The following is a 17,389-nucleotide window of genomic DNA, read 5'->3' as shown; positions in this document are numbered from 1 at the left end:
TTGGTTTTATTCTACATTACAAGGTAAAAATGTGTTTCTTAACATGTATTTTGGCTTAGGAGGAAAGTTTTGTGCCATGTATAGGTGGCGTTTTATCAAATCAGACAACACAAGACATATAGAAATAACTTTAATTAAAAAACTTACATAGAAGATTATAATAATGAGACATGACAGAAAGATTTGAGTTTACGTGCCTGGGACAACTTGGGTTTGTCTGGCTTTTGTTTTCTTAAAAAAAATAATAAATGTACAGTAAAACTACAAGCAAAAATTTGTCAGTATTGAATTTTTTTCTTCTTTAAAGGGACTAGCATAATTTCTAGTCCCTAACAAAACAGTGTCAAATCCCCCAAGTCTGGGCCAGGATTGTCAAGTTATATGGGTACTACAACTTGAATAACCTTTTTTACATGAGAAAAAAACAATTCATATAAATTGTTCTCAACTTTTATATAGAAAAAAATGATGTAATATTTTCAAAAGGAATTTTCCTTAATGTACACTTCAGTATCCAGTATTGGTAATACTGAAGCATTATCCTTTGGATAGTTTTAATTCCACTCTAGAATACAAGTAAGAATAGATGCTTATTTGAATAGAGTAATAAAGAATGACCAAATTAACTAGAAATACATTAATATTTTTATACTGGCAGAACTTTCCTGTGTTGCTTATTTTGAGTTTTAAAGGAGGTAATAGTTTTAAAAACACCAATATTTAACTCTACTTTGCTTGTCCTATTCTGTTAGGGGTGCATAGAAAGTGACTTGTGTTTAGTTCAACAGATATCACTGATTTCAAATAAAATAATATTGTGTTACCTGGTATAGACATTTCCATAAGTAACTTCTATTACTTAAACATGTTTTTTAAAATCCCTCTTCGTAGCCAAGACTTTCAGGTGTTCACTATCATTGGAAACCTGTGATGCTTTATTTATACTGCAGCTTATTTCATGGGGTAATTCATACATGTATTTTGGAGTGGTATCTGCCAGTGCATATGTGTGTGTATATATTTATACTCTGTACACACATTTGTATATTCCAGTACCATGTGTATAGAAAAAAGAAGACCTGTCATTTGCTGCACAGGTATGTGTGTGTTTCTATATATGTATGTGTGGGTGTGAAATCTTTTAAAAATTCAGCCAGTAATGTGATTTGACACCAAATTGCAGCAGTTAATTTTTTGGTGCTTATGATCTGTATCATAAACACGAATGACTAGCCACTTGTCTGTAAGTGAAAAGCTAGTTAGATACTCCTGTGGTTCAAGAAGGAAAGAGAGACATACCTTGCCTGTTGCATAGAGAGCATAAAAGATTACTATATGCAGTATATGCTCTTACTCTGGAATTGTGACTGGAGGGGCTTATTTTTTCTCCTGTTTTCCATTCAGTTCCATCATTTTTTTAACCTGTTCCTTGTCACCTATTTTTTTTTTAACATGAGTAAGTCCTACAGCATAGGTTTTGTATTCTTCCATTCCGTCTGCCTGCCTTTTGGGATTTTGGCCGTTCTCTGGTGCGCTGGTACAGAAGACTTCACCACTGAAAGCGAGGCTTGAACTTTCAATCTGATCATTTTTTTTATCTTGGCATAATAAGGCTTCTGTGTCTTCATCCTTCAGCGGAAAAGCCCGTCGTTCCCACCACAAAGACTGAAAGAGAAAACATGTTCAGTTAAGTTTCAACTAATTGTTTTGTTTAAAATTAATGTTAATTTTGTGATAACTATTGTGGTGTTCTTTAGCACATAAATGTACAAATTTTCATTTGAATTTAAGTAACAACTCAAAATGGAACATACTGCGAATTGTTAGGGACCTTGGGGAATTGTTCCCTTTGCCTCTTCCTTGAAGAGGAAACGCTGCCTTGGGGCACTGGTCTTCATTTTCAGCCTAGGGCGCTTTGGGAAAGGCCCTTTGATCTCCTTCTATACTTCACTATCTGCATTGGCATCCCATAATTACAGACAACTTGCCTGTTAATTTCTATAGACTCCATTCTAGATATGGTTCTTCTTTTCCAACACCTACGTATGAATAAAGGTGGGAGAACTTTATGCAGTGTTAGAAAACAGTCTCCTTGAGGTTAGACCTCGATCTGTGGGGATGGGGAGACAAAAGAGAAATAGTGGCTAATGTTCACTCTGTGCTAGGTGTGTTCTCTTTACTCAGATTTGTTTTGTAATGAAAGTTTGATAGAATCCCTATTTCCTAACAGAATAATGAGTAGGTGAGATTAGGTATTGATATCCTACATAATAAAAGGCTAATATGCAAATCGACTGAACAGTGGAACAACTGGTCGCTATGACGTACACTGACCACCAGGGGGCAAGACGCTCAATGCAGGAGCTGCCCCCTCGTGGTCAGTGTGCTCCAACAGGGGAGAATCGCTCAACCAGAAGCTAGGCTCATGGCTGGTGAGCGCAGTGGCGGGAGCCTCTCCCACATCCAGGTTCCTGGAGCGGGCCTAAGCCATCAGTCGGACATTCCCTGAGATTTCCTGGAAGCAAGAGGGCACAGGACACCCCCGTACCTCCCCCCACCCCCAGTGCATGAATTTTATACACGGGGCCTCTAGTGTTCCATAAAAAAGATAAGTGTTCATAGTAACGGAACTAGATTGTTGGAGTACAGATCCTCTTATTTGTAGCCAGCATTCTATACCGGATTATCATACTGAATTTGTTATGGAGTGAATGCTTAATTTGCAACCAGCAGTTTTTACAAACAGGTTTTAAAAAGGATAAAAGGCAACTGAAAGGTTCCACTTACCTTGGTTTCCTGGCTTTCATTTACTGAAGGTGAGCCATGTGCACTCAGATCCTGACTCTGCGGACTTTCGGCAGCACCTTGCTGATCACTACTAAAGTCATTAGGGTATTCTTTCAAAAGTAAGTCCTGTCCTTCAACATTTTTACTGTAAGCTCTAGCAAGAAAATTAAGCAAATATTTAATTATTTTTTGAATAAACATGAACAACCCAAGGTGTTACTAAGTCAATTTAACTAGGTAGCTGTTCTTTTAAATATTTCTGCCCCCAAAGTAAAATAAATCCTAATATTTTTAGGACTTATTCCCCCTTCCCTCAAAGTCATGTTCAAAGTATTTTAGACTATTTACTCTTAGACTAGACAGGATTTTATTTTTTTTAGACTTTCTTTTTTAAGAAAACATTCTTTTGAAGTGGTTATATTAAAATAGAATACCCAATTCTAATACCTAGTGTTACAATACATTGAAATAACCTCCTTTATCTGGGAAGAATTATCACATTATTTGCTCAGTTAAATCTATCCCTGAGGCTAACTGTGAGCATTAGACTGGAGTGAAATACAGAAACTCATTTTATCACTATGTATGAGCCCAAATATATTTTGAGTGTAAGCTCAGTATATGCAGTGTTTCCCTTCTAGTGCACAAATAGCTAAGGGTATATGGTATCTTTTCTTTTTAGTGACCTTCCTCATTATTCATACAGAATTTTTGTGGATTCCACATGGATGCTATGGTTTTGGGTTTTAAATGTATAACATCTACCTGCTGTTTCTTCTGTGCCACTTGCTTTGTTCCCATAGCGACCATCTGGCTTGCTCTCTCGCTTCATATTTTTTGTGTCTTAGGGAGAAGACTTCATCAGAAAGATCTTCTATCTGGAATTAGAAATAAAAAGTTTGGCTTTTATCAGAAACATTTTGAAATATACGACCAGGTGTCAATTCCTCATGAGTCAGGAAAACAATAGAAAGTAAACTTTAAAATAAATGCGATCTAAGTCAAGAGAACAAATGTTAGGAGATGAGCTTCAAATTCCTAAAAAGAGAGAGTTAAAAACATTTTTAAACTTTTTTTACTATTGGGTCACATTTGAACACTTAATGTAGATTACAAATAGGTTCATAGGGCTTTCGTTTTACATAAAATATTCTCAATACTCTATTCAAAAGTTTGTACTGACTGCACAATATGGAGTACACTGTTCTAGAAACATGTTATTATCACAGAAAAGTAAAACTGATTGAGATAAATGAGAATTAATTTAATGACTTACCTGGAGTTTTAAGACTTTGGTTATAAAGAATATGAGTGTCCTGGCTAGGATCATACTGAACTAGGGAAGAGTTCATGAAAGGTGAGAAGGGCATGAAAAAGTAAATTTTGGTAGTTGAAAAACACGATCGGTGGTCATACGAACATTGTTACAGAAACAATGTCTTTTACATAATATACTGTTTCTGTATCACTTTCTAATTTTCTTTGGTTAAATATTATGTTTTGTAATGTTTTACCCATATAGATCCATAATCCCTTTCCTGCAATTCAAAAAAATCTGAAAAGCAACAAAACATCCCCAAGTTTTCATAATTCATTTGGTGACACAGACTGATCTCATGGTGTGAAGCTATTCTCCTTCCTTATAAATACTTCATTATAGGAACATTAATATTTGATTGTGAGAACTGTCCTAGACTGCTTGCATGTATTATATGATGTATGCACTACATTATTTTTCTAAAGTCCAAAATTTTCCAAATTCCAACGAATTTGTTCCAAGACTTTGAATATGGTGGGCCTGAATATTAAGATTAAATCTCCTCGTGCAGGAAAATATGACTTAATACAGGAAATGAATGTAGAGATTCACATAAATTCAATATTTTAACAACTCATGGAGGCAAATGGTATATTTTCTATTTGTATATGAACATTTTATAATCAAAATACCCTTTTTTTAAGAATGATGATTATTTTTATTTTCTTAAATATATTTTATTGATTTTTTACAGAGAGGAAGGGAGAGGGATAGAGTTAGAAACATCGATCAGCTGCCTCCTGCACACTCCCTACTGGGGATGTGCGCGCAACCAAAGTACATGCCCTTGACCAGAATCGAACCTGGGACCCTTGAGTCCGCAGGCTGACGCTCGATCCACTGAGCCAAACCGGTTAGGGCTATAATCAAAATATCCTTAATGAAGAACTTAGTTTTCATAAATAGAAAGAAAAAAATAAGCCTCAAATTAAACAGACTTCATAATATATAAAGTATAGTTATTCTATCAGTGAAAGGAAACTTACCTCTTCATCTACATTATATTCATCCAAAGGCTGAAGAACAACCATCCTCCAGCTGTAGAAGATACAAATCAATATCAAACAGCTCTATGTCAGTAGTTATCGATAAACTGGCTGAGGGGAAACACACACACACAAAACACCACCACCCTGATCTGTGGGTATTTGCCAATTCTTTGGGTGAAGACTTCCATCCTGGCCTCCTTTGAGTTTAATAACTGCATCACAAAATTCCTCAATATTAAACAACCAGCTCAACCATCAGTTCTAGCCTATCACATAAATTGAAAATCGTTGCTATAGAACAACATAACCACAAATAATAAACATCTCTTATGTAGAATATATCAAAATTCTCTGTAGTAATTCTCATCATACCTCAAAATAATTAAGAGAATTACAAATGAGCTGGAATAGAGAAAAGTGGGAATTATGGGAGTTGTCACCAGCTCATGCCCCTGTTTCTATCTCCTCCTGGTGCCAGATTCATATTCTTAAGAAACTGCTTTCATCATTGCTAAAAAAAAAAAATGGTCTCACTTGGCTGTCAGTAGGAAGCAGGTCTGTGTATTGCATTCAAGGACCTCCACAATCTGGTTCTAAGTTCTTTTCTAACATTAATTCCCTTTATGGCCTACACAAAGCCTCAGTCTTCTGGCTGAGCCTTGCACAGGTGTCCGTATGCCTTTGTTGGTGTCTCCCTATGTGAATAGGTCCACCTCCTCCATGATGTCTTCCCAGCCATCTTTCTGTTTAATATGTTTATTGCTGACTTGGCACTACATCAACATCTTAGTTTTATTGTCACAGGTGTTACTGGCTTACAGTGTGAATAACCCATGCAAAGGTTACTTGCTTCTTTGAACTCATTTTGCAACCCTGTGTAAACCTCCATTTTAAAGAGCAATTATTAAATTATTTACATTCCTAAAGTACCTTTTAGTGCCATATACATAATAGATAACTAAATACTGAATGGGGAAAAAAAGAGTTTCATAGTAAATAAGTCTTAGGAATTCCCAATTCTTAATAGAAACTGAGAAGTAAACCTGTAATACCACATGGCACTTTTTTTCAGCATAAGTAATGTAAAATTTTCCCCATTTTCCCTCTATGGTTATACAAGTGGGAGGAAGGGGGAAAGCAGCATCTTCCTTTTATTAAAATTTTAACTTCACTCTGAAAATTTAAGTTTATTCAAGAAAAGGAAGGAAGAAAGAAAATAAAAGGATGTATTACATACCTTGGAGTTAGTATTTCCTTATATTGGAGTTTCTCTAACTTAGCTGGGGCCACTAATGACATGGGAATCACAATATTATCTATGTCATAAGAACTCTCACTTCTCAGTCTCCGTCGTGCAGTATTCTGCAGCAAAATAGGATTACAGTAGTTTTATAGCAGTATATACCTGTATATTAAGTTTTATAAATACATCATTAAAAATCTGACTATAAAATGTTGAAAAGGCAAGAAAACATACTTGTCTTCTATAACCCAGACAATCTTTATATTTTTTGGCGGGTATGCAGTATACATTTGTGTGTGCACATATCACAAACCTATGTTTATGACCATAACAATTAGAGATGCCCTAAAATGCAGAACTCTTATCGTGAAAGATTACCATGAAGCACCTTAAATGTCAATGAAATGGTCACTTTACAAACTTTTAGAGGAAGGGAGAGGGAGGGAGATATAGAAACATCAATAATGAGAGAGAATCATCAATTATGATTGGCTGCTTCCTGCACTCCCTCCACTGGGGATTGAGCCCTGAAAGCCCAGCATGTGTCTTGACCAGGAATCTAACCATGATCTCCTGGTTCATAGTTCAATGCTCAACCACTGAGCGACACAGGCCGGGCAACAAACTCACTTTTTATTGTGAAAGACTGGAATATGAAATATTTCTATGAAATACTTGGTGAGTCATTTAGTAAAGATCATTATTACAATCTTCATTTATGTATTCCTTGTCCCCAAGTTTAGCACTCTTTTTCTAAACCCATCCCCCCTTTTTGATTAAAAAAAAGGTTTTTATTGATTTTAGAGAGAAATATCCATCGGTTGCCTCCTACACACCCTTTACTGGGGATTAAGCCCGCAACCCATGGATGCGTCCTAACTGGCCACCTCTGGGTGCATGGGCTGAACCAACTGAGCAACACCAGCCAGGACCCTAAACCCACCTTTTGACTTGCACTCTGATCAGATAAACAGCAAAGTAACATACGTGCTGGATTCTTACTAGTAAGATTATATTGATCTTCATGTTAAGGAGTAGAGATGCTTATGATAAAGTTTGTTTCTAACAAAAGCCATAACCAAGGATTAATGAACAATTGGTTCCCTACTAAAAAAGTTTAATCATATTTATTGTTTCCTGATAATATAGTTCTAAATATGCTTATATGCGCTAGTCAATAAGGCCATTAATAAATATTTTTCTTCAAATCAGCCAGTTTTAAAATTCTATAAAGCAGTTTTAGAGTTCAGTGTACAAAAAACCTACATGTGTTGAATTTTGGGTTCTTGATATAACGTTGACATTAGCAACAGCAGTAAAATTGCTGTGGGATCCTGGTTCTGCGCGTTGAAAAGCAAATTCTTCAAATTGAGTTCTTTCTCCTGCCGTGGGAAAAAGTCATTGAGAATGTCAAACATTAACGTGACTTATATTCCTAGTCAGGTAACATGTAATTTCTTTTCTGTTTATTGGTTTTCTTTTTATTATTTTTTAAAATCCTATAGAAAACAAAAAAAGAATGGAAAAAATTTTACCCACAATTCTAGTATTTTCATTTTCTGCCACAGTCCTGATTATTTTCATTTGCTGGGGTAATGACAGTTTTATACATTTTTCTACTTTTTGGAAGATTTCCTTAGCTTGATCTTCTGACCATTAATTTTTGAAAAGAGTTCTGTGTTCAAAATACTAATTTGTAAAAGTTCTTTCTCTCTTTTTTTTTTATAGCATCCAGTTTTTATTTTATGAAATTTTTCTTAGGATAAATTTACTTCTTTTTTTTTGTATTTTCTGTGTCTCACAATCCTGTTTCCCATTTGTTTTGGTTCCCTATTTGTGAGTATATATATATAATTTATTCACCTACATACTGCCTTTATTTTACTTTAGTATGGATCTCAAAAAATATTTTCCTATGTAATGTAAAATCTGATACCCAGTCCATATTTACATTTTCCCACTTGTTAAAAAATGTCCTTTATGTAGTTTCTTCAAATCACTATCCACATTGAAATTAGTACTAAAGACTCAAGACCAGGTGTCCTGCACTTTAACAGAGTTATCTACTTCTTAGTAATATTACATTATACTTCTTATATCCCTGTGTTTCCATCAATCCACGTGAAACATTTTATATCTGGTAATTTGTATTTTATAATATATCTATTTACGAGATAAAAGTTTTCCTGTGTTTAAGTACACATGTCTGAACATTCCTCAAAGGCTAAGTTATTTGGTCATCTAAAGATCGAGGCACTAAAAAACATGATGAAATCTCTGGTCAAGGATGAGTTTAATTTTGTGCTACACTAGATCAGGTAGTGATTGTCATGTAGTGACTTGGTCCATTTTGGTGGGATTTCTAGAGACAGTGAAGAATGTGCTAAATCCTTCATGTTTGATTAAAATCCAGTACATCTTGGATATAATTTGTTTCTAATTTATTGGTCATACTGACATTACATCTGGGGAATACGAATGTATATACAGGTGAGGCAAAAGGTTTACAATTCTTCATACGGAAAATAATTCAAGGATAAACTTTCACATACAACTGTAAACCTACGTATGCCTCACCCTGTGGTGGTATATCCACTGGAACAGTGAACAAAACCTGAAAGTATATAATTTGCTAGTATATATCTTTGCAGTTAACTTTTACTTTTTATCATTAATTTGCAATAGCTGTGGGCACTATCTTATCTAAAATCCCCAACATAAACCTCACTTTGTATTTACTAGAAGGATCCTACTTTTATGATATTCCTATGGTCATCTTGGAATTAATTATAAGTTACTAGAGGGAATTAAACTAGGTGGTTGAGTTACATTAAATGAATTTCATCTAATTTCTCAAAATTTTGAGGAAGCTTCAGTGAATTGACACCACCGTAGGTACCAGAAATGGTGATAAATTTCTATGTCAGCCTTTTACTGGCATAATTTTAATCCAGAACACAACTGAGACTAAGTCATGTCCAGAATGATAGTTAATAGATAGCTCTAGACAGGGAAGGAAAGAAATCCTTACTTGGCTATAAAGTGGATGGATGCACAGTCCACAATTTTTAGTTGATACATTAATGTGCTGTTTAATGTTCATAGGACCATGGATGTTTTATATAATTCATGGCTACTGGATTATAAACTCCCATGAAGCAGGGGTTTTTTGGAGATCAGAATTTATTTTCAGTTTTTAGTACTAACCTCATTTTAACCTACCTAATGCTGTTTCACTCAAGTGTCTTTTCTTTCTCCCCTGTAACAGCTGTGCAGAAGATTCTGATCTTATTTGAGGCTTGCATGTAGGAGAATATCCATTTCTCCATTGACTCAGAGAAGAATTATATACTAAAACAAATAGAAAGAAAATGTGCAATTTTAGTTCCTTAACACAGACAATGAACATGTTAGTGTTTCTACTTATGACATTGCAGAATATTAATAAACCGATTAAATTTGCATATAATAAATACTTAGATACCAAGATATAATACTCATAAACTGAAAATACTAAATATGATTCCTCAACATCTTCAGGAATTATCCAATTTCTTATAGTTGCTCCATTATTTGAAGGGGATAAAAATGAAAGTGATCTGTTAGCAAAGTCTTCTAAAGTACACAATGTTATAGAGAAGATTGGTTCAATCTGTAAATATTGGTTAAATATAAACTCTATTTTTAAGTTTCTGCTTACCCTTAAATCTGGAAATAATTCAGGACTCAGTAAGATTTTACAGAATCACAATAGCCTGGGACCTCTTAAGAACATGAACAGATTTCATCAACCTTACAGTGCCTACCATCATTCTTTTCATTTTTTAAAAAGTGATGCATTTTCTAAATCTTTAAGTCAATATCTCTGTGCCTCGGCTGCCTTATCTGTCAAATAGGGATACTACGCATTAGAGGAATATCTGACATGATACGTATTGAGTAAATGTTAACTTCTTCAAGATTATTGTCTGTCTGAACGCCATATTTCCAGTACTAGATTGATCAAATTGGTTGCTTTTCTTGAAGGATTTGTAAATGTGTAAATAAATGGAAAAAGGAGTATGTGGGCTAAAGTACCAAATTCTCATCAATATTGAAAAAAAGCATGGCCTATCAACAGTAATGGATTCTTGACTTCAAGATGGCAAAGCACTCTAAAAATGCAGTCAGTCATCTCAGAGATGCAAATTGAAACAATCAACTTACACCTGTCAGAATGGCTATCAACAAACGACAAGTGCTGGCAAGGATGTGGAGAAAAGAGAACCCTAGTACATTGCTGGTGGGCAAAACAGTACGGAATTTCCTCAAAAAATTAAATATGGAACTCCCATTTGACCCAGTGATCCCCTTTCTAGAAATATATCCTAAGAAACCTGAAACACCAATCAGAAAGAATATATGCATCCTATGTTCATAGCACAATTTACAATAGCTAAGGTTTGGAAACAGCCCAAGTGCCCATCAGCAGGTGAGTGGATAAAGAAAAAAAGAAAAATTGGTAACGTTTATTACACAATGGAATCCTATGCAGGGGTAAAGTTACATTTAACATTTGCAACAGCATGGATGGACCTGGAGAGTATTATGCTAAGAGAAATCTCACGTGGAATCTAATGAACAAAATAAACTGATGAACAAAATAGATCCAGAGACATAGAACCATGAACAGACCAATGAATTTCATAGGAAAGATGGGGGTGAAGGGGGAGATATTAACTGGGGAACTTTTCCTATATGCATACAAAGGCTTGGGAGGAGTGGGTATGGAGAGGAGGGAATGAGGGGGGGGCAGACATCTGTAATATTCTCAAGAAATTTTTTAAAAACGAAAATGATAGACAAAGTTTTTATAGATATGCACATATATATCCATACTAGCAAGCAAAAGGGAATGTGTCAGTGTGCAGAATTTGTGAGAAATCTCTGAAGGGCTAATACCACATGAAATTTTACTGAAGAGCAAACTCCTTACAAAAGCACATGCAAAGTTTTGCTACAAAAATGTGATCAACATCAAAGGTGTTCTAGACCTGTAGGAAAGGGAAACAGCAGGACAATTATCTGGAGCAACTAATATGATCTCAACACCTCAGCAAGGCCGATGAGAGATTATCTTACTAGATAAAATCTGAGAGCCTTGAGCAGAGAAATGGATAGATAAGGCAATGTCTATGTTCTCCACTTTAAAACTGCCCATCTTTGCCTCTGAAAAATTGTATAGAGCACTAATTTCTACCCTTTCCACAAAAAGCACTGCATAAATAGGCAGAACAGTCTTAATGGTGATAGCCAATTTAAGAATGAGAACACAAGACCAACAGTCTGAATACCAACACAATACAAAGAGGCACAAACAACAAATGGAAGAACTATCTCGACTAGTTTACAGAGTGTAGATTAACAAGTCTTCAAAATTCTAACATTGCCCAAAGAAACATGTAGAAAGCCTCTAGAGAGACCTTAGAAATGGAAAATAAAACTTTCAAATTTTAAAAAAATCACTAATTGGGCTGAAGAACAGAATAGACACAGCTGAAAATCAAAGTCAGTAGGTTGGAAGAGGAATTCCACAACTCGAATATGGTGATGGAAAATAAGAGAAACCAAGATGGGATAACAGGACAGAAAGAATGAATGGGGAGCTATATTTGAAGACATGGTAACCAAAAAATTATCCACAATCAATTATATTAACCCTGGATTGCAAGAAATTGAGTGTCAAATCAAATGGGAAAAACACATGCCCATAAATCATATAGCACATCACAGTGAAGATACTCTAAAAGTTACCAGAAAAGGAATACGATTTCTGCAAAGAAATGAGGATCAGATGGACATAAAGCAAAACTAGATGCACAAAAACTGACTTTAAAGAGTTCAAGGAAAATGTTAAAATTCCTAGATGACCTCCAATATCCCCCTTTTTTAAAAAATGGGGCAGGATAGGTATTTATTATGGGAGAAAACAGGTACCAACAGGCAGCAGGACAGGGGGCATTGTGATAAGTGTGGGAGGCAGAGCCTGGGAGTAAGGAGCCATCTTCTGGATCAGGAGATCACATGGACACTAGGCCACAGGAAACCATAGAAAACAAAGAAATAAACACCACAGGTAGAACACATTTGCTTAATAAGGAGTGAAGGGATTACAAAGTCAAAGTTAACTTTGACCAGCTGGAAAGTTAAACTTCTGAACAATAAAAACAATGGAAACACCAGACTAGCCAGTGTCTGTGCACCACCACAGGCCCAAGACCTACCAGCTGTGTGTGAGCCACCAGGTATGTGGGCACATATGCACTTTCAAGGGGGATGTATGGGGGATGCCAATATACTGAGTGCTTAAGCTCACCAGGAAACAAACATACACCAAGATGCGTGGGCATTAAAAACAGAGCCAGGATGTCATATAGGTAAGGTTGCCTCCAAGATTTCTTACCACCCAAAAAAAGAAGGCAGAGGAAGATGTTAAATAGAAAACTAAACTGTTAGGCATAATTCTAAACTCATTTCTAAAAAGGTGTAAGTACAATTGTGAAAGTTAGGTTTTAAAATGCATATGTACCTGGCATGTCTAGGAATTCCAATAGTGCCAACTATTGTTTTAATATAAATATTTTTGGAGTATTTTAAAACAAATTTCAGACAATTCATCTCTTTTTTTCTAAAAGCAGTTCACCCTCCTTGTTTTCTAAAAGCACATCAAACATTCTGAAGAAAACTTATCTTCACCAACATGATGCTTTTTATTGAATTTTACTCAAGTTTTCTTTACATTTACCATTTTAGCGTCTTGTAAGGTTGCAATGAACTCTTGAAACAGTAGGCAATACATGACAATTCAGAGCCTAACTCTACATCTGTTCTATTTATAATAACCATCCCAGCCTTTGGGTTCTTGCTCTCCCAAATCCTCTCCTACTAGATTCCATCCAAAAACACAACTTGATCCAGTATCTCCTATATCCTGCCTTCCCTTTTCATTCATTCAGTCAATAACTTCATAGAGATCCAATTACATGCCAGACAGTGTGTTATGCTATGAGAACACAATGGTGAGCAAAACCCAGCATGGTCCCTGTCCATGATGTAGTTTATAGGCATTATCTCCAAAACTGCAACTGGGAGATGGTATTATTGAGAGAAGTTAAGAGTAAAGAGAACTCTAGGAAAGGCTTCCTGAGATAAAGTGATAGATTTCAAATATGAACACAAATAGCTGATGGCAAGGGGAAGAAAGAATGGTATGTGTGAAGGCAAAAAGGAGTAGGACAATTTGGCAAGAACAATAGCAGTAGTGTAGAGTAAGGAAGCATGCTGAAAATGAACTAAGAACAAGGAGCCAGTCTATGTAGGTAGGGCTTCTCTATTAAGAATATTCCATCAGATATTTTAAGGGAATGGAGTTGGAGAGAGAGCAGGTGTGACATTAGGTTTGCATTCTGAAAAGATCACAGTACAGAAATTGCAAGGAAATAAAAAATCAAATAGGCTATTTTCAATGGTATAGACGAGTTATTAAGTTGGACTGCGAGAGTGGTAGAGATGAAGAGTAGCAGATTTGAAACAGATCCGTAAGATTGCACTGAAAATGGGTTTAGATATGGGAATGTGGTGGGTAGGAAGGCTGAGCCCTAGGTTTCTGGCTTGTGTGGTTGTGCCATTGTTCCTCTCATCTGTCCACTCAGAAAGTAACTAACTTTAATTTGACATAATTTCAGATTCACAGAAAACTTGGCAATAGTACAAAGAAGTCCAATATACCCTTTACTGAGATTCCCCAAAATGTTAACATTTATCACATTTGCTTTATCTTCCTGAACTCCAATGAAATTAAGTTGCTGACAGGATGTCCCTATATGTCCAAATGTATTTTCCAAAAACAGGCATTCTCTTACATAGTCACACTGATCAAAATCAAGAAATTAATACTGTTAGTTAACTATAAACCATATCCAGATTTCACCAAGTATTCCTATGATATTCTTATAGAAAATTCTGATCACTCTGCATTTAGTTCAGGTCTCAAGTTTTTTTGGATCTGAAACCGTTCCATATTCTTATCTTTCATGACTGAATATTCTGATGTATACAGGCACTTAAATGGGATTTTTCTGTTATTTTCTCACAAATGGCCACTAATCTATTCACTCTTCAACCCACTACAATTTGTCTTTTCCCTACTTCCTTGTTACCTGAAGTCAGCAGTGCTGTCACAGTTGCCAACTATTGTAGACAGCCCAGGATAAATCCAAATTCTGGCAAACACATAAACATCTCTCGACTTACCTTCACACAATTCACCCTACACAAATGCATGAACACATCACACTCTTACATGGCTCCATGACAAGTCACATGTTTTTTTCCATTTTAAAATTTTGTTACTTAATATAGGCTAAAAGCATTTGAATCACCTGGGACCTTGTTAGAAATGCAGAATCTCAGACCCCATTCCAGACTTACTGAATCAGAATCTACATTCTAACGATATCCCCATGTAATCTTCACATTAAAGTTTGAGAAGTAAAGATTTGAGCACTTTCCTTCCTCTAAGTTCCAGTTAAGTAAAGCTATACATCACTATTTTACTGCCTTTCCTCTTGCCTTTTTCCCATCACCCTTAACCTTTCTTCCTCTAGGCAGAGTTATACACTCCTTCTTTTTGGAATATTTTTAGATGTGCCTATCATCTCAATTATTTGTGTCTGCTTTCCCCTATCACATTATAATTTGATTTCCTGATTCACCTTTGATTCTTCAGCACTTAACAGTCTACCTGGCACAAAGGTACTCAATAAATGAATTCTAGTTTTACTTAATTCTCTAGAAATCACTAATAGTAAAAGAAAAATTTATGACTAGCTACTTAAGACACTTATATAGGATGAAACCCAATTACTGCTTAACTATTTGGGTTGGGAGTGGTAGGGGAGGAGAGATTGGAATACAAAGATTCCTTCACTGATTTTCCTAATACAGCATTCAACTCAAATGTCCTATTCTTAGCTCTTAATTTCCAATTATTAACATGTCATTACATTATTGAGACATTAATTCTGTGCCTAACACATTTACACTGCCCGACTTTGTAAAAGTTAAGTAAAAGATTTGCAACATTAGAATAAATCATCCCATCTCACCTAATACCATATAATTTTATTTTTGTATATTTCCTTTCAATCATTTCATATTTCACATGTAATAATTTTTATTTGGATAGATGTGTAATTACATTTTTTATCTGATAACTCACTCTTCATTGTTATTTTTCCAGATGGTAGCCTAACATTCCTCTGATTAGAGACAATATAATTTAATTATTCTCTGGCTGTTAGAGCTTGTTGTCATGATGTTATTTCTATTATGGACATTCTTAAAATAATCATTTCATGCATGCATTTTTAAAAAAGTTTAGTCTTAGGATTAATTCTAAGGAATAGAATTGTATCATGAAAAACAAAAAACAAACAGAACATAACCTGTATTTCCCCATTATTTTTTTATTCTTTGGTTCCTAAGCATAGGCAATTGTTCCTTGTCCCTAGTGCTTTCATTTTTTTCCCTTTAACCTTTACTGTAGAAAATTTTCCAAAAAAAAGGAAAATAGGATAATGAACTATCATTCAGCATCAAAAATTATAAATTAGTAACCAATCTTGTTTCAACTTTCCCCACCATTTTTGCTAAGAGTATTTTAAAGCAAATCCCTGACATATAATGTACACATATGTCAACTTCAATATCTCACAAAGTGTGTGTTTATGTAATAACATGCATTATTACATATGACAAAATTAACAATTCATTAATAGCCAACATCCAGTCCATGTTCAAATTTCTCTGTCTCAAGAACTGTGCTTGTGTTGGGTGTGTGAGTGTGTGGGTATACAGCTGAGTTCAAATCAGGATCTGAAAAGGCCCACATGCTGCATTTGCATGATAAAAAGTAACACTTTTACATGGTTATAACTGTACCATACTTAGAAGTAAAACATTTTTGTCCTTTTACATCACTTAACATTCTTTGATAAATGTTTCCATCCTCATATAAACTTAAGATATTTTTCAAAGCTGTATATTCCACTATGTTAACCATATCCCTATTATGCTCTTCAAGTTGTTTCCAATTTTTTTATTAACAAAATATATTAAGTATTTCATATTTAGGATTAGACTAGGTTCTTGTAAATGGATTTATTGGATCAGAATACAGAGTTAACATTTAGTATTTTATTGTGAGCAAGTATACCAATAGGTTCTTTTTCCCCCCTCCATGGTCTTATTTAAAAAATACGTACTTTAAAGGTCTTGTAATATAATGCACAATACTTCCCAATAGGTTGTGTCAATTCTTAATAGTACCTCAAATATATGAGAGTCCTATTTTAACTACATTCTTACAATAATTGATGTTTATACTGTTTAAATTTACTAATGTAACCAGACAAAGTAGTCTGACACATAAGCAGTCACTGAATACACCTAATGTTTCTAACTCATAAGACAGTTTTTAACATTTAAGTCTTTAATTCACTTGGAATGTATTTTAATGTTTATCCATCTTAAATTTGTTTTAATATGCTGTGTAAGGCAGAGATCTCATTTTATCTTTTCCCAAAAATCATTATTTAATGCCACTAATTATAGAAGAAACTCAGTTGGTTAAAGCATGCACTCTGAGCCAGACTGGTTGGATTTGAATCCTGGTTCTACCACTACTCACCTGTGATCTGGGGAAAGTTAGACATGGAGAAAAATAATGCTTGCTTTACAGGGTTGTACAGATTAAAGCAAACAAATATAAAGCCCTCCAACCAGTACTAACATATAAGAAATCCTTCCTAAGAATTGCTTATTGTTATTATTTATTGACTAAGCCATCCTTTTCACACTGATAGGAAATACCATCATATTGTATAATAAACCCTTTGGTCTGTCTCTATGCCTTTTATATAATTTCCTTGTTCTGGTTTCCATTAGCACCACAATATTTTAATTATTATAGCTTTCTAGAGGCCCGGGGCACGAAAATTTGTGCACTGGGGG

General features: G+C 34.9%; 1 protein-coding gene and 1 long non-coding RNA gene across 2 annotated transcripts in view; one reads left to right on the top strand and one right to left on the bottom strand.

The window, feature by feature from the left end:
• Positions 1-117: 117 nt before the first annotated feature.
• Positions 118-17,389, bottom strand: part of KANSL1L (KAT8 regulatory NSL complex subunit 1-like) — an 82,182-nt gene continuing 64,910 nt past the window's right edge. The window contains exons 9-15 of the mRNA XM_014546054.1: positions 9,560-9,688; positions 7,604-7,719; positions 6,332-6,456; positions 5,092-5,143; positions 3,553-3,665; positions 2,788-2,941; positions 118-1,665 (exon numbers count right to left, since the gene is read on the bottom strand). Of these exons, the coding sequence (XP_014401540.1) occupies positions 1,378-1,665; positions 2,788-2,941; positions 3,553-3,665; positions 5,092-5,143; positions 6,332-6,456; positions 7,604-7,719; positions 9,560-9,688 (977 nt within the window). The 3' untranslated portion in view covers positions 118-1,377. The remainder of the gene's footprint in view (positions 1,666-2,787; positions 2,942-3,552; positions 3,666-5,091; positions 5,144-6,331; positions 6,457-7,603; positions 7,720-9,559; positions 9,689-17,389) is intronic.
• The window catches only part of LOC106727461, a 20,267-nt gene continuing 4,488 nt past the window's right edge, over positions 1,611-17,389 (top strand). The window contains exon 1 of the long non-coding RNA XR_001363657.1: positions 1,611-1,686. This is a non-coding gene — a long non-coding RNA (uncharacterized LOC106727461). The remainder of the gene's footprint in view (positions 1,687-17,389) is intronic.

Source organism: Myotis brandtii, unplaced genomic scaffold (assembly GCF_000412655.1).
Source record: "Myotis brandtii unplaced genomic scaffold, ASM41265v1 scaffold43, whole genome shotgun sequence".
NCBI classification, from domain to species: Eukaryota; Metazoa; Chordata; class Mammalia; order Chiroptera; family Vespertilionidae; genus Myotis; species Myotis brandtii.
The sequence above is the reverse complement of the archived record's forward strand: the minus strand, read 5'-3'. Positions and strand labels throughout refer to the sequence as shown.